The sequence below is a fragment of the Nicotiana tabacum genome, chromosome 10 (assembly GCF_000715075.1).
Source record: "Nicotiana tabacum cultivar K326 chromosome 10, ASM71507v2, whole genome shotgun sequence".
Lineage (NCBI taxonomy): Eukaryota > Viridiplantae > Streptophyta > Magnoliopsida > Solanales > Solanaceae > Nicotiana > Nicotiana tabacum.
Window position 1 is genome coordinate 165,795,349 of NC_134089.1, and position 23,454 is coordinate 165,818,802.

Below are 23,454 nucleotides of genomic sequence, written 5' to 3' on the forward strand. Positions count from 1 at the left end.
TTATCATCCCAATGTCCAAAAAAAACATACTACTATGTTTTTCTTTTATTTTTCTCCTTTCTCGACTAATTCTAATTTAGAGGATAAAAATGATTCCTACAAAGAAAATACATAATCGAAAAAAACTTAATAAAAAGTCAAATAAAAATAAAAAATTAAATAAAATTAACGAAAACTAAATTGTGAAGTGAAGTGAGTGCACGTTACCTCGAAAAAACCAAAAAAAAAAAAAGTAAAAGGAAAACAGCATCGTAGGGTATTCAATTTCAGTGCCGCCGAGATTGTCAACTTAATACTACAAATTTGGGCCGTTACCATTCTCGGGGCTCCGGTGACATTATCTACGGGGCTTCATATCTCCATAGGAGCCAGCTTCATCATGTTGAGGAGGAAGCCACTCTGAACAAAGCTAAGATTTGTTCGATTTCATAGTCCCATGAACACGATTTTGCAAGTACAATATTTGATTTAGTAGCTAACTGAGACATTTCATCAAACATGTTGCTTACAATCAGACAAGCGAGGCAAAAAACTAGAGCTCTCTTCAATCATCCTCTATATGTATTATACTCCACTAATATTCCTCCTCCTGCCGCCAATTCAATCCCTGCATATCCATTTTTACCTTCACCTGTATCGGTTTCTTCTTCTAATGTTTTGTCAACTTCTAGAACAATTGAATTACATCCCAAAGATGTTGTTTTGTCCTTAAAGGAGTGGTTCATGAGCAGAAAAAACCCAGTTTTCGATCGGATCTTTGAGATATTGAAGACACAAGATGATATTACAGCTGATATATCACTGTCTCGATTTAACCTTAGACTTTCCGAGGCGTTGGTTCTTGACGTATTAAATTACGAGAAAAACAAGGATGTTTTATCCTGTTTGAAGTTCTTTGATTGGGCGGGTCGACAGCTGGGTTTTCATCATACCCGGGCGACGTTTAATGCCATTTTTAAGATTTTGTCGAAGGCAAAGTTGATGTCTTTGATGGTTGAGTTTTTGGATAAGTATATGAAGCAAAGGTATTTTCATAAAGCGAGATTTTACAACACTTTGGTTATTGGGTATGCCGTGGCTGGCAAACCTGAGCTTGCACTCCAACTGTTCGGTAGAATGCGTTTTCAGGGTGTTGATTTGGATGCGTTTGCTTATCATGTGTTGCTTAATGCATTGGTGGAGGATGGTTTTTATGATGCGTTTGAGATGGTTTTGAAGCAGATTAAGTTTAGGGGTTTTGAGGATTCGATAACACATGCTATATTCGTTAAGAGTCTTTGCCAGCAAACGGAGCTGGATCGAGCTGAGGAGTATCTTAGAGGGTTGTTGAGAAATGGAGGGGTAGGGTTGAGTGGCATTGTGGTGGCTAATCTTGTGGATGCTTTGTGTAAAAGTAAGCAGTTTATGAGAGCCGCAAGTTTGGTGCGCGATTTTAGAGAGTCTGGTTTGGTTCCGATGGAACAGGCATATAGTGTGTGGATTAAGGACCTTGCTCAGGCCGGGGAGCTAAGTGAGGCAGTAGAATTTCTGAAAGGCAAGAAACTATTTGATGGGTATGTTCCTGATGTATTTCGCTATAACAGCTTAGTGTGTCGGCTTTTAAGAGAGAACAGGTTAGAGCAGGTTTATGACTTGTTGATGGACATGAAGGATCAAGATATAGTACCTGACGATGTCACCATGAATGTAACTTTGTGCTTCTTCTGCAAGGTGGGGATGGCTGATATTGCCTTGGAGTTGTATGATTCGAGAGCTGAATTTGGACTCTCTGTAAGTAGTATGACCTATAACTATCTGATAAATACTCTATTAGGTGATGCAAGCGTTGATGGAGCGTATTTCGTGCTGAAGAATGCCATTGAACAAGGTTATTTCCCTGGTAGGAGGACATTTTCTATTATTGCTGATGCTCTTTGCAGAGAAGGGAAGCTCGATAGAGTGAAAGAGTTGGTTCTTGCTGCTCTAGACCGGAATTGCATGCCCAGTGACTCGACCTACAACAAGTTCATATCAGCCTTATGTAGGGCCAGCAGGGTGGAAGATGGATACTTGGTACATGGAGAGCTCAGCAGATTGGATAGGGTTACTAACAGGAATACTTATTTTCACTTGATTAGTGGCTTTAACAAGTCAAGTAGGGGAGATATTGCAGCAAGATTGTTAATAGAAATGCAAGAAAAAGGTCATAGTCCAGACCGGAGATTGTACAGGGCGGTTATTTGTTGTTTATGTCAGATGGAGGATCCAGAGAAGCTATTTTACAGTTTATTAGAGGTTCAATTGTCTCGGCATGAACCTAGCTGCCTCATTTATAATTACTTCATCGATGGAGCTGGTCATGCCGGAAAGGCTGAGCTGGCCAGAGATGTTTATGAGATGATGAAGAGAAATGGTATCACACCGAATTTGCAGTCTGACATTTTAATATTGCAAAGTTACTTGAAAGCTGGAAAAATTGCCGATGCTTTAAACTACTTTCGTGACTTGTCCAATAGAAGTAGTCTAGGAAGAAAATTATGGAACACCATGATTGTTGGGCTTTGTAAAGCTAACAAGCCCGAAAATGCATGGAACATGTTCTGGGAGATGAGATCAACTGTTTTGCGGCCAAGTATGGAATGTTATGAGGAACTTGTTAAATTGCTTTGCTCGCAAAGAGATTATTATAAGGCTATTCTTCTGGTGGAAGACTTGATGCAAGTTGGTCGTCAGATGTCATCCTTCATTGGCAATGTACTTTTGTTACACTCTTTACAAACTCCAAGAGTCTTCAGTGCATGGATGCACTCAAGAGATTTGCGCAACATGAAGGATCACAGCTTAGCACTAGGGGAGCTGATAAAGACTTTCTCTGGTGGTAGTAATCTGGACGGAGATATTTTGGAAATGGAAGAACTGATTCGACAATGCTTTCCACTTGACGTATACACTTACAATTTGTTGTTGAGAAAACTAACCATAAGTGAAATGGACCTTGCTTGCAAGTATTTCGACAGATTATGCAAGAAAGGATATGAGCCAAATCGATGGACTTATGATACATTAGTTCACGGCTTCTTAAAAGTTGGTCGATCTTCTGAGGCTAGAAAGTGGATGGAAGAAATGTTCAGTAAAGGTTTTGATCTGACTGAGGCTACAAAGACATTTGTCTAAACTCACTTTGAATTTCATTCTAGAAGGAATGGGGTCCCTCATTCAGGTATTGAAATGCAAGATTGTTTGATATTTTACTTTGTTGTATTCCTCTTGTAAGGAGAGAAAACATCAGCTTCTTTTAGCTTTATCCACACCCCTTGCACTAAGCTCCCGCTGTGCGCGGGGTCCATGTAAGAGGCTGTTTCCACGGCTCGAACCCGTGACCTCCTGGTCACATGGCAACAATTTTACCAGTTACGTCAAGGCTCCCCTCAAAAGATACAGTAAAAGGATTCTGGCTGTTTTACTAATTTTAAAAACCCAACTCCTATGACTAAAAGACAATAGAAGTAATCTAGGATCTTAAGTTAAGTGGGAGGATATAATTGCAACTCCGGGAGAAAACTATGAGCAATGACCAGGAAAGTTTTTTTAACTTCACCTTGTATCTCTCTGGTATGGAAGTGTTACCTATGAAAGCAAAATTTGATCTCTTATGAAGCCTTAGGGGGAATTCCTCTCACATTGTAAACTTTGCTCACTTCCTATATTATTAGTGTGCTTCGCCTTGCCTCTGGAGCTCTTTTCTTTAGAAGTTTTTTCATGGGAGCTCGCCCCTAACCCTTGTTTAGCTTATGGTCTTTCAACTGCCTTTAGAACTGTTGCTAGGGCCACTGGAGTTTCTGTGTTTTCATTCATATTCAATATTCAACTACTGAAGGGAAGAAGCAGCGCTCGCATTGTCCTTTTCTTTCGTGTAATCTAAAAACCTGACTTTGAAATTCTGCATTTTAGGTTGGTTTGCTTGGATGTGATTACTGATGTGGCTGTCTGGAAGTAAGTTGGTGGCACATGAAACCTAAATGGAAATATTAGTGCATTTGAAGATGGAGTACTTGTGGTTGTGGGCCGGAAGAATTTTCTGGATTCAACTCATGAGCAGTGAAGTGGCCATATAAGAGATGTCATGTCCTGTGCTCCGAATGAATCCGAAAGGTTGAGAAGTGGTATCGGGACCATGGAGAAAAGCCTCAACGATTGTGATAGCCAACCGATTAACAAGCTTACCTGCTTCAGGTTTGAAACCACTTGATTTGAAATGATTATAGGAATACTTTTAGCAGTTTGTAGATTTTGGGCTTATTTTCATCTTGTTGAATTCTGGGTTGTAAATGAGCTGTTCTAATATCTTTGGCATGTTGTGGCATCTAGCTGGAACTCTGACTATTCTAGTTAATAATTTCCTAAAACTAAATTTCATGGAAAACTTTGGTGCACCAACAAAGTAATTTACTAGTATATAAAGTGTTGATCATGTCCTTCTGAATGCATCTATTTCCAAAATATGTATGGGTATTGTTGTTATCTCCGGCTCAGATTTTCGATTTCTACTAGATTTTGAAGAGTTTGGATTGAAATAATTAACATTCCCCGTGTCCCCCAATTTGTATTAGACACGAAGATTAAGAAAGAAAGGAAGACTTTCACACTTAGATATAAATAAAATACCAAAGGTACTGTCATACCAAATAATTCATCTCAGTAGGGGCACCGGGGCCTACAACAAGCATGTCAATCACAAAATGGGAATAAAAGTTAATTGGTTTCTAATTATAGAGAGATGCCAATCTTTGGGAGGGAAAAGGAAATAGTGTTAAACAAATTGGGAGATGGATTAATAATAATGATAATAGTCATTACAATTATTTATTGTTTTGGTTCTTAGCGGAGGCAAAAATACTAGGTGATTTCTTCCCATCTATCCAAGCCCCGGTGGACGGAGTACCCGGTACCTGTGCTGGTGGGAGGTAACATGTACCGCGTGTATTTAGTCAAGGTGTGCACAAGTTGGCCCCAACACCACGGTTATCAAGAAAATTCTTTATTGTTTTGATGAAGAATATGTTTAAGAATTTAACAAGTGATTATGCATCATATTTTCATTTATTTCTATCATCATCACCATTATTATTTTTAGGGGTTCTGCATAAGTGCATTAAGAGCATTTGAGTGTGATAGGCGTTGTTCCTGCATTACGATTGTGGTTGTCTCCTCCCATCTTCAAGCAGTGATGTCTGCTTTCACCTGCTTAGCAGTTTATATCATTGGGCTTTAACCTGCTTTGGAGGCCATCCATAACGATACCAACTTCATGTCTACAGGTTAACAATGCATGATAACCATTGGGGCTCAGTTTTAGCAATAAAGGTCTTTAGTCAGTGGGTGGATCACAAAATTGATCCTGTACTTTTGCTGTTTCTGATGCGAAATAGAGTTTCTCAGTCATGTGTGGTCGGCCTTTTGCCAAACCTATCAAGATAATACTTCCCTGCATGAGATGGTCCAAAAGTTAGTGAAGTCCTTGAGGAGAATTGATATAGTTTTTCACTGTAAATTGCTAGACAGTTCTTGCTAGCTTGTACTTTCGTTAGCTTGTAGCCTTGTACGATGCTTAGCAGGAGTTTGCTAGGTGCCATCTTATGCAGCTACTTTTCTAGATGGTTATCTAGCATATACGGAAATTGTCAGGCCTCATAAAACATATTGGGTAAAAGCTTTATATTCTGTTATATATTGTTGCTGAGTTCTTTGAACGGTTCGTTTATCATGATAGCTGCTTGTGCAGAGGTATAGCAGTTGCTTATGTAGTGATTGATTGATTCATGATAGTATTTCCTGTAGAATGTTAAGAACTGATTGAAGCAAACGAGATGCTCATATTTTAGTTTATTGGTTCCCTGGGTATAAAACTAGAGGGGCTGTGAATGATGTGGAGTAGAGTCCTTTTATATAATTTGAACTTTGAGGGTAATTGCTATTCTCAAAATATTTTAAGGAGTTCCTTTTTTGAGACATTCTTGGCTTTTATTTAGCAGATACAGTTCATCTGTGGAAGAAATTGAGACCGTGAACCACTTGTTTATTCATTGCAGATTTGCATGGCAGATATGGATCATTTTCCTGAGGTTATTATATGGAATACAGTGGGTGATGCCTGGAGATCTGAAAGTGATACTGCAGTGCTGGCAAGGGCAGACAGTGGAAAAGAGACGAAGACAAGATTGGAAGATCATACCTTTATGCATATTATTTGACTGTGGGAGCAAAATTTTTTGAAGGAAAAAAAGAGGAATATTTCTTATGTATAATCTAAAATGCATTCAAACAATTTCGGTGTAAGAGAAATATTGAAGATAGCTTAGATAGAATCCTAGAATTTTTTCACTCCTTTCAGTCATAGGAGTCAACTAGAGACTTGTGTATTATGTCAGTACCTCCTTGGTACTGTTCAATCAATAAAATTACCTATTTATCAAAAAAAAAAAAAAAAAAAAGGAAGTTCTCCCTGTCTTTTTGGATAATATATTTCTTTGTTTGTAGCAATAATTGTGAATATTTACCTGGGAGAATTTTGCTGCCTCAGTTCCGGTGATTACTTATTGATGTAAGGATCATATGTTAGTTCTTTGATCAAATTTGGACATTATATCTGATAACTATAAAAAAAATCTTTCCCATGGAGGGCAGAATGTTTCTAATCTAAAGATGGAGTTTGAATTTGAAAAAAGATTATTATTGCAACACATACTGCCTGAAAACTTTAGGCAGAATTTGATTCAATCCATGCACATACTATCAGGCAGAATTTGATACTGTGTCCTAATATTTTTTTTTATTTTATTTTTATTTTATTTTATACCCCTCCACTTCTGATTCTCCTTTGATCCCCTTCTTTGGAGCTATTGCTCCTTTGGTGATTCAAACCCATGACCTTGGGGTTGCAGATGAGGAGTGCTGACCATGTGAGCAACCCCTCTTGTCCTATGTCCTATTCAATTGCCACTGAAACTAGCTACTCTGCATTGCCAGAAAAAGGGCGGGGGAGAGAATTGAAATTCATCTAGCTATGACAAAAATGAGACAATTCACAAGAAGACTTATTGATATTAATAATAACCAAGTGTAAATACTTAAGCATCACTTGTATAGTTTTCATCTTTCCAAGTACACACTCACTTATGTCTTACAAACTCATTTTGAATTCACCGTACATGTCAAGGGTCAAGTCTCTCCTGTATCCCAACCCCACAAAGAATCTAGTCTCTAACAAATGGCAGTTTTATATTACCAAATCTACAAATTCTAAGAATAATGTATAAGTCATGTACTCTTAAAACATGGTGGATAAGCAAATGCAACTGCACGTTCAGCATTTCCCATGAATCAGAGCTGAATCCAATCTGTGAAGCTCCAATAGGCAATCCACCAGACATTGTTCTATTCATGTTGTATTTTGCGCCAATTGGCAACCCTGATTGCTCAGATGGGAGGGAACAATGTTCAAGCAGTGTCCCCTTGCCGATCTTGCAATATTAAAGTTGAGCAAAAAGAATTTCATTCCATGTATCAGGAACACCAGGCAAGCACCAATGCAAGCAATCCTGCATCCCAGGTGTTGCTTTGATGCTGTATCGAGATATATGACCCTCATCTCTCAGCTCAGATACAGCTGTGATATCCAAAAGCTTTACAGCTGTTCCTTTTACTGCCCTTGCTGCAGTAGAATCACTGGATTCATCTTGTAGAACCTCCTTTCCACCAGCACGCGGAGTAGTGTTATCACAAGTGCCTCCAGTGTTCCAATCTCCATTAAAGAAATGCCTGGGCGATATAGACCGGTAAAATACTTTAAGACCAGGGTATTTTGGCAGCTGGGAATTTACCCAATTAATGATACTGTGAATTGTAAAATTCTTGGCACCAGCGATATCAGCAATTTTCCTGTTCGTGTTAGGAACGCCACCAACATGCATGACCCACCGGTTGGCATTAAGCTTTCCTCTATTCCAATGGTGTCCTGTGTTTAGCACAAGGACATCAAATTTGGGTAGGAAACGACTCAAAAATGCTGGCGGACGATCCAGGTGCATGGCGTAATCAGTAGCAGGGTTAGAAGCACTAATGGGTGTTAAGTTACACAGACTAGCAGACCAATAGTAAAGAATAGTTGTTTGGGTACTCGGAAATCGATAAGCCCATCCATCAGGTCGTTTAGCACCACGAGCCTTTACAAGACCATATTCACGTCCCACGTCGAGAACATCAGGTCTGTCTTCACCACCAGTAATCATACACATAAGTGACTGAAATTGCTGTCTACCGAGGGAATCCCCAATAAAAGCCAGAGTTTTGTTTTCCATCCTGGATGCACAACCAAGTTCAGAAAATTCCTTGTATGTAAAATCAATTAAATATCACCTGAAGAATTGAAGAAGGGAGAAAGCAACGCCATATTCTATGCAACAACAAAACTTAGACACTGAAAAATAGTGCAAACAGAATCATCTCAAGAGAGATAGTATGCACTACATAGGGGAGCTTCACAGTCAAATTCTTGCAGTTAATGTGAGGTACATGTTCTAATGTCTTGGGTTTACTCAAGCTTACACTTCTGCTCTTGGAAAATACATTACAAGCCATGATAGGTAGAGTACTATTAATGCCAGACAGAACAAGAGAGAAGGTGTTAATAGAGTTCATAAGAATTATTTTAAGGTTATACACATCCCAGGCATCAGAAAGTAATCAATTGCAGAAAAAGGAAAGCATACCTTTTCAGGAAGTTAGCACCTGTAAACTCTTCCATCGCGCAATCTCTTGGTCTCCAACGTAGTTTCTCGTATTCAAAATCCATACGCTGTGTCAAGCGGCACGCCCACATGGATGACAACCATTGCTTGCAGCCAAATCCAGAATATAGAGGCCTACTATCATCTGTGACCCATCTACCTTTAGCAAAGTTACAACCTGGAAGGTAAGATAAGGATATTAGTAACCAATTTCGTACTAACCATTGTACCAATTCACCAACCAATTTAAGGATAGGTCGATTGGCAAACAAGGCCTTTTTTATGATTATCCAGAACCCAAGAAAGGGTGAAAAAATTTTGGAAAAAAGAAAGAAATTAGGAATTAGTTCAATGACAATGTAATCAAATCCATCAGGCTGTGACTTCCGTGAACATTAGAAGTTTGTTTTACAAACCTAGAAAAATTCTACAGCTAAAGGACATCAACGAGAAAGAAACAGAAAATTAAAAAAGAAAGATGATCACCATGATCTTTTGAGGCAGATGTCAAATTTTTTATAGGGCTGTCTGCAGAATTCACTGGACCAGCAACTTCATTTTCTTGTTTTCTTGAACTACTTTTTTCTTCCAAAGCTCCTTTTAAATCTCCTTTTTGGGGAAAGCTGGGAGGAATACCCGCACTTCCTGAAAAACACCATTAAAACATCAAGCTGTAGAGACTAGAGATTGCTTGACCTCAATAACATCTCAGGATACAAAGATATTATAAAACATGAATAGGTACCAGCGGAAGTAGTTCTTTAATGCAGAGAAACTGACACTTTCGGCAAATATAAATCAAGTTGAGGAGTTGAAGCAACAGATTCCGTACAAAGTAAGCAGATTAGGAGCTATTTATTCATAAAACTCAGGAAAAGGAAGTTTCTCTTTCTTTTAATTTGAAGGACAGAAAACAGACACATTGATGTATGGAGCAGAGAAAGAAAGGGACTTTACTATAGCACTAATTTTTCAATTTGAGGCACTCACAAAAGATGAAAGATTGTACTCAAACATACCATACCTTCTATCTCAGTATTAGTAATCAGTTCTTCAGTCACCTTATCCTTTGTCGAAGACCCCTTAGTAGATGAATTTGAAATGGTGGGTTCAAAGTTCACGCTTTCTTCTGATTTCCCTAATCTATTTCGTTCTCTTAAAACTTCTTCATCTTTCACTTTATAATCTGCAAGAGAACAGAGAATAGATAAGTAACTTAACAGGATTCAGCAACGTCTCCATCAAGTTCTATTTACTCTGTCATAATAATGCTGTCCTTTTTGGTTTGTCCCAAAACAGCTACTCGTATTAAAGAGGAAAGTTTCTCCCTCAAACATTTATAACTGGTGCCAAATACATATTGTTTCAAACTTAACGTGACAGCTTACCAACTAACATTTCAACTTTTTCTATTTGAAACATTATGTTAAACACTTCCAAACACATCCCACCAAACTGCATAAGACAACCTGTCCAAGCATTTCACTCTCAATAACAACAAAATAGGTGTCTTTAATGGGATATATCCACTAAGGGGGACTTTAAATTAGTAGCCATATTGGTTATTACTTAGTTGTTGAAGAAACAGATGATATCATTATTTACGGAGAAAAAGTTGAGAAAAGAAAATTCATGATTTAGCACAAATGCACAATTCAGGCAGATCAATGTGGAGCAGGTATCCACAACAAAAGAAGATCATTACGCAAAAGAACCAGACAAAACATGCAAGAATCACAGCTTCTGCCAAGTTTCCTGTCATCTAAACTCGAATACAGCAATGTGATCCAGCGCAAAAACACCTCTTTTTTTTTGTTTAGATATGCTTTGTTCTGGTACCCGCTATCTACAATGCCTGCTCCGGTGGTATTGGTTTAAAGCAAACACTAGCACATAAATGCGTCTCAATCTAAGAGTGATCCATTCCATTAAGCATATACAAAAAGTTCTTTTTATAAAAATAAAAAAGGTTGAACCCAAGTAGCAGCAGCTTCTACAGCCTCATATACTACCTTATCTTTAAATGGCTCAACATACTTGCTACTCCGAAGTGGAAAATGAATTACTAATGGTATGGAAAATATCAAAAGAGAATTTATGCCAAACCTGGAGAAATCTGGAAGACACGATCTTGAGATGATGCCCAAGAAGATAGGAACGGGCTTTTCACGTATGCCAAAGTAATAACAGTGGCGCAAACTAATCCAATAAGGATGAGAGAGATCCGTGGCACCTTTAAACCTCCCTTCATCCTCAATGCATAGAATTTATATACTTGAAGTCATTCCACCTTAATGGATGTTTTGTTCACTTCAGATAATATCTGAAATTGTTGAAGGAAAATGTTTGAGGCAAGACCGAGAAATAGTGTTTCGGGTGTAAGAAGATTGATTAGAGATTCAGAGGGCAATTTTTACACTCATGATATAGACAACAGAAAAATAACAAAAAGACACCTTCATCACAACATGATAGACAGTAATTCTCTACTAGCAACCAAGGCACACAACTGTGCTGTAAAGTGTGTCAGAAGTTAAACAAGTACAAATACAAACTTGAAAAAGAAGATATTGTTTGGGGTGATGAGGGTGTTATACGAAAAGATATTGTTAATAGGCTTACAGTACAGTAAGTTCAAAACTACCTCTATCTCCCTTCATTATTAAATAGTATAGATATGGGATGAAAAAACCTCTAAATGTTCGAGATGCCTGATACCTTCCTTCATAGGAAACTACAATCAAATAGTCAATACCTGAGATTCCTCTTGGACTAAGACAGATATCTATCCTTTAGCTTCCTTCTCCAGATTCAAGAGCCCCTTTTTGGGTTACCCCACCTAATATCATGACCAAGCTGCCCCTACCTTGACCCTCTATAATTATCTTCATAAAATTGGTCCAACCTTGCATCTTAATACTTCAGTTGTGGACATAACACAGAGCTGCTTTTTCATATAGACGCGTCAACTACTGAAATTTCATATTGAGGCAGATCCATTCAATATCTCTGTTCCCTAAAGAACTAGTGTTAGTTATTAAGTAAAAGCTAGTTCGATGCTAGTAAAAAACAAGCCCCTTGCTTTACCAATATCAAGGACTAATGTCAAACAGTTTCAATTGGTGCAGAGCCAAATAGGAAGTTGATGCAATTGTGAAGTCCAATAAAATCAAGGAACATTAACCACGCATAAAAAGATGCATTAACAGGAAAATTTTAAAAAAAAACACACACAAAATTGCATAGATTAAATACATACGCAGCACGAAATATTCAAAAAAGTTTGGATCTTTAAGCAATTAAAAAAGCAGGCAAATAGAAGAACATACAAAAACAAACTGAATTACGTCGATATTAAGATAAATACTACAATCTATAAATGTATACCTTAAAATGACTGAAATCTAACCTCCGAATCCTCGGATTTGATCTTGGAACAATAATTCTTTAGCAAATAAAAAATTAAATTCAGTTTCGAAATATTTATGCAAAATTGAAGTTCAGAACAAAATGCAATGAGGGTAAAGTTTGAAGAGGAATGCTGGAGAAGAAGGAAGGAGCTGAAAGTGTGAGGATGAATGAGAAACAGAGGAGGAGATCGCGGAGACAGGAAAATGAAGGAAATTATTTATTATACATAGAATTTAATTTTTATTCTAAAATATAGTTATGCAATCAAATTACTATTAATCTTTTTTCACCGACAACTACTATAGTATTTATTAATATAAGTACAAATATAATAAACAACTTGTCACATTCCATTATATTAAACTAACGTAAAAATATATGTTAGTGTATATAAATTAATCGTATTTAGATTCAAATTAGATATGTTGATGGTATAAACATATCTAATATAGTTATAATAGTAACTTTATAGTATGTTTGGCCAATTTTTTTTCTTTTGTCAAAATATATTTTTTTTTTTTGCCAAAGTGTTTTTTCTAAAGTTAAGATGTTTGACTAATTTTTTTTTCCATGAGAAAAAATAGACTTAAAAGCGTCTTTTAAAAGCTTGGTCAAATATTAATTGTTGTTTAAAAGTATTTTTCAAATTAATTGACCAAACACATACCGGTTCGGATCAAAAAATCTTTTTTCCGGAAAAAAAAATCTCAAAATAGCCTTATTTTATAAGTTAGACCAAATGGGCTCTTAAGTTTATCAATATGAATTCGTTCTTAATGGTAGAGATAAGTATAATACCAAGAAATCTTATAGTGTATAAAAATTAAAAGAAAATTAGTATTAATACTTAAATTTGGGGAGGGGTCCACTAGTTTAACCATCGTGCTGACCACAACAAATATAATGCTTATAATCGAATAAGTTAAACTTAGATTATCATTTAATGAAGTTTTGGTCGTTGTTTATTGACATGGCAAAAGAAGATGTCTTGAATTTTTTTATTTTTTTTTTTCTGTTGGGAAATCCATTAATTTGTAGTCTTATATTAGCAATGATAGTGTATCTTATGTTATATTCAAGTTTGAACTCTTGTCCTTGGTTTGGGTGTTCTATCCATGACCAGGATGAAGCTTGGGTAAAATTAAGTGGAGGTCCGACCGATTGATGTTGAAGAATCAGCGGGTGAGTTATGGTTAGAGGTGAAATGCCACTCGCACTCAAAGCTAGCTGGTTCTCCCCGAAATACGTTGAGGCGCAGCAGTTAACTGGACATCTAGGGATGTTCATAAAATTTTACCATTTGCAAAAATATTTTTCGGTTTGAATTTTCGTCCAATGACAACCAATTACCTCCTAAATCAAAGAGATCATAGGTTCAACCCTGTCTGAAAAAAGGAAAGTTCAAAGATTAGTTGTTTTTACTTTTATGGCTAATTTTGCACTTGTTATTGAATCATTTTATTTATTGTTAAGGCCTTTTTTATTTAAATAAGAAGCTGAAAACCACCATTTTTTTTCCAGTTTCATACGTTTTAGTGCAAATTTGAATGGTCAACTCTCAATAGGTATTTGGACAATATTTGAGTAAGTTTGCAAAATAAGTATTTGACATTGATGTTGTAAAAAAGAAAATTATTTCAGTGCACTTTGGACTAAAGTCTAAACTACTTCTTGCCCGTTCTAATCAAATTATTATTACCCATATGGAAGTCAACAAAAATGTTTTGTGGGTAGATACTCAAAAGCAATTTATTTACCTAAAACTAAAGTAGATACTCAAAAGTTGTACTGGAAAAAACAAAAGTACGTACGAAATAAATTATGATGCATCACGATTCTATTTATTTTTTTCTAACAAAATTTTCTTTTTGTTCCTAATAATTGGCTTCTTATTAATACTATAGTCCTTAAATCGTACGAAAATAATAGTATAATATTTTATGGGTTAGTTTCACATGAGATGATTCCAAAATTTGTGGCACCTCTCCATCGCGAGTGGCCACGTGTGAGCGTTTTTACCACTTGCCAAATAATGATGAGAATCTTTTCCTAAAGAGTATAATGAGATGGAACTAAATTTCCTTACCAAATTCAATAACTCTCATATTTATGTAGAAAATCAAAGTAATTTACCTAATAAAGTATGTAAAATAAAATATATAATATTGTTGATTTTACTTTTACACTAACTTATCAATTCAAGGGAATGTAATTGAAGGTTCCATGACAAACTTGCTTGCATCCAATATTATTGGCAATAAGCTAAATAATTTAATCAGAAAAATTACAAATTAAGTTAAAAATATCTATCGTTCAATTATGTTTAAGTGATAAAATATATCTACAAGACATATGTCTTGTATATATTTGCTTAATGTAAACATTAAGTCCGAGTATTTATGTAATATATGATTTAAATAACTTAGAAAGTGACACAAATATAATCACTCTACATTTCAGTGGTGATTAATTTTATGTCGGAGTTGTATTGTGCTTGTTTAGTTATCTGTGTACCATTCAGCAAGAAATTGTGTGTAAATCATCACTAATTTTTTTTTTAATTTAATTCTAACATTTTTTTAACAAGTGCCAACCAACGTAACAACACATACATAGAGATATATGATTAAAAAGCCTTTACCCTTATCTTTTGTCTCAAATATATTGTATACAATCAAAATCGGACTTGACCTGAAACGAGGTAGGTCAAGGTTCGACCCTATGTTATATCGGATCACGGCGCAAAGTTAGACTGCTGAGCTCGAAACTCAGAGACTGATCGAGATCGAGGTCGGCTAAGATAAGAGCCGGACAGGAAAGAGATCGAGCAAAATCGAGGAAAGCTTACCGAGTCAAATAACAAAAAACCGAAAAATCCGCAATCAAGCGAGCTTTACGGCGGAAATCTCGGCACGTATCAAGAAGAGGCCGATTAATTAGCCAATCATGGGATTTCTTATTGTATTTAGAATTGTACCAAAGGTAGGATTCCCCACCTATATAAATGGGGGTTGATCATTTGTAATAGATGATCATATTCACGTTACATAAAGCAATACATCATCTTCTTAAGCTCTCAAATACTTTATTATTCTGTTCATAATTTCCAGTAAAGTACTTGTTTGATTCGAGGGTGACCTAGCTCAAGGATCAAAGGCAGACATCTCATTTGGTTTGCTTTATTCCTATTTTCAGTCAATTTCAATATCAATATTGCATTTCTTTCAGTTTGTGCAAAGTAAATCACGTGTCCTTAAAACTACAGTATAAATTAAATTGTTATTCATTTTTAGGGTAAATAGTTTGGCGCCTACCGTGGGGCTAAGAATAATAATGATTACCTAGTACTAACTTTCATAACACACACTATTTTATACTTGTTCTTGTGAGTATCTTTGATTCCAAGATCAACATGTCAAACTCTCAAGCAGAACCCCCACACACAGACAATGGCCTTGGTTTCCATGGCGAGAACGATAACATAGCTGCCCTAGGAAATGGAGTACCTCCAATTAACCTCGATGGAGCCCCGGTCGTGGACCCAATCGATGTCACTTCCCATATTGCCATTAATGGAAATTTGACTGTCGATCTTAAAAGTAGCGTCCGCAGAGACGTTCGACCAGCTGATCAGAATGCACAGGGAAGTGAAGAAGGCGGGATCAGCCTTTGAGTGATATTCGAAATGTTACAGACTCAACAAGCTGCAATAGCACAACTCCAAAATTAGAACCTTACACCAAGCAGGATCAAGCCTGAGCCATCACAGGAAGTTGTTCATAGGGCTGAATCGATGCCAAAGAGATTGAATAGAGGAGAATCGGAGACCAACCCTGCTATCATAAAGATGTTCGAAGAACTGACAAAGCAAATCAAGACAGGGGAAAAGAAGATCGAGGAAAATGATAAGCAGGTGAAAACTTATAACTTCAGGGTCGACAAAATCCTGGGGGCACCACTGATATTGAAAGGACTAGATTCCAAAAGATTTGTACAAAAACCTTCCCCCCCCCGAGTGCGGCTCCGAAGCCAATTCCCAAGAAGTTCCGCATGCCCGAGATTCCGAAGTATAACAGGACAACAGATACAAACGAACACGTCATCTTATACACGTGCGCCATTAAGGGAAATGACTTAGAAGATAATGATATTGAATCTGTATTGCTGAAGAAATTCAGGGAGACTCTATAAAAGGGTGCTATGATATGATATCATAATTTACCACATAATTTATTGACTCATTTGCTATGCTTGCAAATTCTTTTGTAAAGGCACACGCCGGAGCCATTAAGGACGCTACAAGAAAGTCGGACCTTTTCAAGGTAAGGCAGAAAGACAACGAGATGCTCAGGGAATTCATATATCGATTCCAAATAAAATGAATGGATTTGCCACCGGTCACCGATGATTGGGCTGTTCAAGCTTTTACTCAAGGTCTCAACGCTCGGAGTTCCATAGCTGCACAACAGTCGAAGCAGAATTTGATCGAATATCCAACTATCACTTGGGCCGATGTACATAATCAATATCAGTCGAAGATTAGGGTCGAGGATTGTCACACCTCCTTTTTCGCCCACACCTCCGGGAAAGGGTGTATAAGGGAGTTTTTCCAATTTAAGTGACAATCGAAACGGGATTATTTTATTTAAAATTCAGAGTCGCCACTTGGGAGATTTATGGTGTCCCAAGTCACCAGTTTAAATCCCGAATCGAGGAAAAAATTGACTCTGTTTAACAGTCCGCGAACCAGAACCCGAGTAAGGAATTTTGTTAACCCGGGAGAAGGTATTAGGCATTCCCGGGTTCCGTGGTTCTAGCACGGTCGCTCAACTGTCATATTCGACTTATATATATCTGATTTTAATACATTTTGAACCTTTGTGCAAATTTTAACTTTTAGCCGCTTTTATTATTATTATTTTAAAAGAGAATTACAACGTTGTTAAAGCACGTCTCGAACCACGTCACATAAATACACCCGTAGTTTTTAACATATTTAACGTCGTTGAGATTTGATTTGGGTCACATAAATGCGCACCCGAATTTAGAAAATTAATTTTATTAAATATGCGCCTAAAGAGACTATCGTGTTATTAAATTCGGTGAAGGCCGTGGATATTCGCTAAACGGCCTCTCCCGAAAGCTAGATAGTTATTAAAAATAGAGGGCCTCGCCGCTTGTACATTTTATTTTGGCAAGGCACGCCTCTTTTATTTTTAAAAGGACATTCCTAAAGTGTCTACATTTTATATTTAAGTTTATCTCTAAAATAAAATAGAAAAATCATAGTTAATTACATGCTTGAAAAGGCCATCACTTATTTATCGGATTAAAGCAAACGCAACCGGAAAATTGCAATCAAACTTGCGTAAAAGGAGATTATTTCATGCCTTATTCTATAGGCCAATACTACTGAAATTGAAATTATAAATAAATACGGAATTGACAAACAATATATATATTCAAAAGAAACTAATTATCCTATAACTAATTTAAACCCACACTGTTAGATGAAATGAAACGTTGGAACTAATTGTTTTCAATTACTTGAAACTAAGCCAAACTTAATTACTAATGATTACGAAAGTTTACTTAAGCTTGATCATTAACTTAAATAACCTGTTGGATTAGTATTCTTAGCATTACTACATTGAATCGCACTTCAAATATATCAAGCCTACGGATTATACGAAATTACTAACCAATTATATTTGCCTAACACTTACGGATCTTTGTTACTAACAAGATCCAAAAAAAAAAAATCACAAACTTCAAGTTACTTCTATTCCAATATTCACAAGTTCAAAGCTAGATTTTACCAACCAATTAAATCGATTCACCACATTAACTAATTACCAATTCGAGTTGGATGTGATTCTGAAGCTACATTTTTTTAAATATATGAATTAGCAAAACTAAAATTGATAACTATGCAATTCTTACAGAAATACGTCCAATAGTTCAACAATCTAACAATTCTGCTCAAATTAAACATGCATACTGTATTGACTAATATTCACGTCATTTCAAGGATCTTAGGTCTGTATCTAACGTTATGCCCTATCTAGCTGTTAATCAGTGATCTTACAAAAATAGTTTTAATACTACATGCCTCTACCTTTCATACAACATGAAACACATAACTAATATCTAACTACAATACAATTATTCTATAGTTAAATACAGAAATCTTCTGTCCATTTTATTTCAACTTCAATAATCAAACATCGAGGTGATTCAAAGTAGTGTACCTGATAATAGAACAGAAGAAAAAAGTGAGGATTAGTAGATCAGTAGCAGACAACAGCAACAATAACCAACAAGCAACTTAAAACCAACGGAACAAAATCCGTCAACCAGCAGTCCCGAGAACCAATGGAGCAAAACCCTGAAATAGCAATAAAACAGTAACAGATGTCCAATAGCACACTTCAGGAAATACTACTTGAAAACCAACAATGCCAAACAATTATTTTAGTTTGAAAGTCAGCCTATTTCAACTTTAAAATTACTGAATTCTGATGATAAAATCCAGCAGGTTTTTAACTTGAACTATGAATGTTTTCCTTTCTTCAAAGTTTCGCTTTCATTCACTCTTAAACTCTCCAAAATTCCTCTCCTTTCTCTGAAAAAATGTCCCCCTCTTATACAGACATGCCTTACCTTTTAAACCTACTGCCCGACCCCCCTTTCTCCCACTAAATCTGAAATTTTTCACTTAAAATCCACTAAGGAAAACTTTTCCTTATTTTCAACCCCCCATTCCCTTTTGTTCCCCATTACCACATTAATTTATAGACACCAACATCCCACTAACAAAACACTAACATTAACATATTATTCTAACTGTTTCATTCCCAAATCACCCCTGAAACCCCTTAATATTACTGCCCCCTTAATACAACTATTCAAATATATTAAAACTTTTGATTCTAAAATCTGCTCAACTAACAATTAACTAAAACTAATTTGATTAACAGCTATAACCAATTCTCCTAACAAACTGAATGATTAAGGTTGAATTCCAATTGACACAAATGAACTGAATTTAAATCATATTAACACCACACAGAACTCAGCAGAACCATTAACATTGAAACTGAAAATTGAACTAAAAATGAACATGAATATAGGTAACATGAATGCAGGTTCATTGTCAGCCTATTGACAATGCCCTGAAGCTAAATGTCCACAGATCAAGCACACACAACATTCGACCTAATCATTTTACGAAACTACTGATAAAACTTGACTTAATCGATGATAACTGATTAAACGATTGCCTACAACAATTGACAACAATTACTCAGAAATAGACAACATTCAAGTAACAATGACAAGAACATGGACAGGGACTAACAGGAAACTAATTAATCGACGCAACTTATTAATCGATTATACATACACAATTGGTAACAACAAACAAAATCAAACATACAAACAGAGTGATTCATGGCTTTGGACAAAACAGGGGACTTATGAAACTAATTATCGACAATATTAATCAAATCGAATGTGTAGTTTATAACAGGTACAATTAATCAACAAACAGAAAAATCGACCAAATAAAAAGGTCACTAGAGATAAGAAGATGAATTGATAAAGAATGGAAAAATCAACAAAACAAAACTAAACAGATACACAGATAAAAAATAACATGAACACATAACAAGGGAAAAAGATAAATACCTCAGAACATCAGAACTATACTGACCCAGGCTCGAACTCGGACTCGGACACTTTAAGGTCGAACAGACCTTAGTCGAAGTGTTCTCAACTGAGAACACTTCGATTAAGGTCGATTAGACCCAAAATCCTCACTTAATTTGGATGGATTCCATGATTCGGAATTTCTAGGGTTCCTGGTTTTCGATTTAGGGTTCGAACGTTTTTAGGCAGATTTGAACGGAACCAAAGTCATTTATGGTATGGGGGAGATCTGGGGTTTGCCTAGTATGAATTTGGAGTGGATTGGGGTAGGTTCATGTTTGGCTCGAATCTTCAAATGAAGATTCGAGGAGTTTCAGGAAGATTCGAGCCAGATGGTTAACATATTTGGAGCAAGGGTGGTCTGATGGTCTTATGGTGTTGATTTGGTGACCGGCGGCGTTGTTGCCGCCGGGTTTTAGGCAGTGGGGTGTCATGGAGGCTAGGGTTTCGGTGAGGGGTGTTTGGTTCAGTCTCTGAGTTGAGACGATGAACAGGAAGACGAGGGAGGGTGTTTGGTTAGGGGGGCTGGGGTAGGAGGTTGAGTTTATATAGGGGCGAGGTTGTTTGATCTTGGCCGTTCGATCAAGCACGATCGACGTCCTGGATCGTTTCATTTAATGGCACGACACCGTTTGGTCTCTATACGAAATTGGGCCGACCTTGGGTGAAAATGGGTCGGGTATAGAGGAGGCCTTGAGGCCGTTGGATCAAGATAGATGAACGGCTCAGAACTGATCACCTAGAATGACGTCGTTTCAATTATGCAGGGGCTGAACAAGACCGTTTGATTGAAACAAATCAACGGCCCAGATTTGAGACTCAGAAACGACGTCGTTCGAGTCTTCTGAGGGACTGGCTGAAATGGACCAGGTCTTTTGAATGTTTGGGCCTGATTTTTGGTCTAAAATTTTGGCCCAAATCCGATTTGCCTTATATTTTGAACTCTTTTCATTTTCTTCTTTTAATTAATAATTAACAAAAATTCTAAAAATAAATTGTAAAACCAAAATTAAACTACAAAATATTAATTAACTCTTAACAACAATTAGCACACAAGTTAAAACATTTAATTAAAATAAAATCACACGATGGCACACTTTAAATGACATAAAATAGACTAAATGCATATTTTTGTGATTTTCTTCTTTTAAAACCAAATTATGGTTCGATTAGTTCCTAAATGCACAATCAAATCCTAAATATGCATGCAACATATTTTTGTTTTTATATTTTAATTAATTAAAATAAGATAAACATTCACAGATAAAAACACAAATAATTATCCAAAAATGCCACGCAAATTCTAAAAATTGTACACCAAGGAAAATTGTTTTAATTTTCGATTTCTTTTGGAGTAGTTTTTTCGTGAAGCAAAAATCACGTGCTCACAAGGATGATCAACTGGGGGCTCCTCCTGGGTCAGTTTATCCTAGCAGGCTCGTGGATAGAGTTAAAAGGGATATCGACTGAGAGCCAAGGTCGAATAGGGATCAATACCAACCGTGTAATGGAGACTGTAGAGGCACCGGATCTAGGCGAAATTTTGCATGGAATGAGAAGAGAAATGATCGAGGTCAAAGTTCACGGGGACTCATGAGCAAGGGGTTTCGACAGGGATGCTGGTCCCAAAGAAGCACCGCGATTATCGGAATATAACTTCAACGTAGATGTATCCGCTATCGTATCGGCCATCGGACGTATCAAAGATACCATATGGTCTCGACCTCTGTAGACCGATCCGGCCCGGAGAAATCCAAACCAAATATGCAAGTATCATGGTACCCATGGCCATAAAATAGAAGATTGCAGACAACTAAGGGAGGAAGTAGCCCGATTGTTCAACGAAGGGCACCTTCGGGAATTCTTAAGTGATCGGGCCAAGAATCACTTCAAAAACAGAGATTTAAACAGACAGAACGAGCAAGAAGAGCCATAACAAGTGATTCACATGGTCATTGGATGGGTCTATAATCCTCAAGGACCACTATTTAAACGCACCAAGGTCGATCACAAGGGAGAAGCGAACTCGGGATTACTTACTAGAAGGGACCTTCCTAGTCTTTCAATGACAAGTATACAGAAGGGATCGAATAACCCTACAACGATGCACTGGTAATATATGTACTTATGAATAAGACTCAAGATAAAATTGTGTTGATTGATCCAGGTAGCTCGGCCAACATAATTCGATCGAGGGTCGTAGAACAGATCGGCCTACAATATCAAGTTGTACCCGCGGCCTGAGTTCTAAACGGCTTCAATATGGCGTGTGAAACTACCAAAGGCGAGATAACTTTGCTAGTAAATGTGGCTGGTACCATCCAAGAAACGAAGTTCCATGTGATTGAGAGCGATATGAGGTATAATGCCTAATTCGGGAGACGTGGATCCATAACATGAGGGCAGTGCCTTCAACCCTTCACCAGGTTCTGAAGTTCCCAACACTAGAGGGAGTCAAAACAGTCTACGGGGAGCAACCCACCGCCAAGAAAATGTTTGCCATCAACAAAGTGACACCGATATCGGCGCTCTCGTCAATGAAAAGGTCAAGTTCGGAGGGAAAGCATGAGGTTAAATAACAACCACGAACACCGGCCTCGACCCAATCGGAGAAGTAGGGGATTGACGAGGATGATGACTATGGGGTCCCTCGATCTTTCATTGTCCTCGATGATTCCGATGCCACCAAGCCAACGGTCGAAGATCTGGAGCAAATCACATTGGCCGAATATCAGCCTGAGCGAAAAGTATACCCGGGCACGGGGCTAGCCCCCGGGATCAGGGGAAAACTTATTCAATTCCTTAAAGCTAACATGAATTTCTTTGCTTGGTCCCGTCTCGATATGACATGGATTACATCGGAAATCACCACTCATAAACTAAGCCTGGATCCAAAGTTCCATCCGATGAAGCAAAAAAGAAGACCCCAATCCGCGGTCAAACATGTTTTCATCAAGGATGGGGTAACCAAACTTCTTAAAATAGGATCCATTCGGGAAGTAAAATATCCCGACTGGTTAGCAAACGTAGTAATACTCCCCAAGAAGGGGAATAAACTTAGAATGTGCGTAGACTATAAAGACCTGAATAAAGCATGTCCCAAGAATTCTTTTCCTTTGCCTAACATCAATCGCATGATCGATGCCACGGTCGGCCACAAGATCCTTAGTTTTCTCGATGCCTACTCTGGGTACAACCAAATACAGATAAACCTTGAAGAACAGGAAAAGACCTCGTTTATTACTAAGTACGACACTTATTGCTATAATTTAATGCCATTCAGACTAAAAAAGGCTGGTGCAACTTATCAACGCCTAGTAAACTGGATGTTCGAAGAATAAATAAGAAAATCAATGGAGGTTTATATTGATGACATATTAGTTAAGTCCCTGCGAACAGATGACCATTTGAAGCATTTGCAGGAAACTTTCAATATACCGAAAAGGTACAACATAAAGCTCAACCTAGAAAAATATGCATTCAGGGTCAGCTCATGCAAGTTTCTTGGCTTCATGATATCCAATCGAGAAATCGATATCAACCCCGATAAAATCAAAGCTAATGAGGA

The 23,454-nt window shown here is 37.1% G+C and overlaps 2 protein-coding genes across 6 annotated transcripts; one reads left to right on the forward strand and one right to left on the reverse strand.

Moving 5' to 3' along the window:
- The first annotated feature begins 210 nt into the window (after window positions 1–210).
- On the forward strand, window positions 211–6,512 carry LOC107778831 (pentatricopeptide repeat-containing protein At1g71210, mitochondrial-like). Of its 2 annotated transcripts, none has more exons than XM_016599146.2 (3): window positions 211–3,199; window positions 3,931–4,212; window positions 6,069–6,512. In XM_016599146.2, the coding sequence occupies exon 1, from the start codon at window positions 499–501 to the stop codon at window positions 3,151–3,153; it is 2,655 nt and encodes an 884-aa protein (XP_016454632.1). In that variant the 5' UTR covers window positions 211–498; the 3' UTR covers window positions 3,154–3,199; window positions 3,931–4,212; window positions 6,069–6,512. The 2 variants fall into 2 exon arrangements, with proteins under 2 accessions (XP_016454632.1, XP_016454633.1); XM_016599147.2 differs by having other exon boundaries at window positions 212–3,199; window positions 6,012–6,453.
- Window positions 6,513–7,060: 548 nt separating this feature from the next.
- LOC107778830 (protein trichome birefringence-like 14) lies at window positions 7,061–12,401 on the reverse strand. Of its 4 annotated transcripts, none has more exons than XM_016599144.2 (7): window positions 12,153–12,365; window positions 11,521–11,774; window positions 10,872–11,088; window positions 9,790–9,951; window positions 9,252–9,410; window positions 8,748–8,943; window positions 7,061–8,337 (listed from the first exon to the last, which is right to left on the reverse strand). In XM_016599144.2, exons 3-7 carry the CDS (start codon window positions 11,014–11,016, stop codon window positions 7,509–7,511), a joined length of 1,491 nt encoding a protein of 496 aa, XP_016454630.1. In that variant the 5' UTR covers window positions 11,017–11,088; window positions 11,521–11,774; window positions 12,153–12,365; the 3' UTR covers window positions 7,061–7,508. The 4 variants fall into 4 exon arrangements, with proteins under 4 accessions (XP_016454630.1, XP_016454629.1, XP_016454628.1 ...); XM_016599143.2 differs by having other exon boundaries at window positions 11,521–11,781; XM_016599142.2 differs by lacking the exon at window positions 11,521–11,774 and having other exon boundaries at window positions 12,153–12,401.
- Between the last annotated feature and the right edge of the window lie 11,053 nt (window positions 12,402–23,454).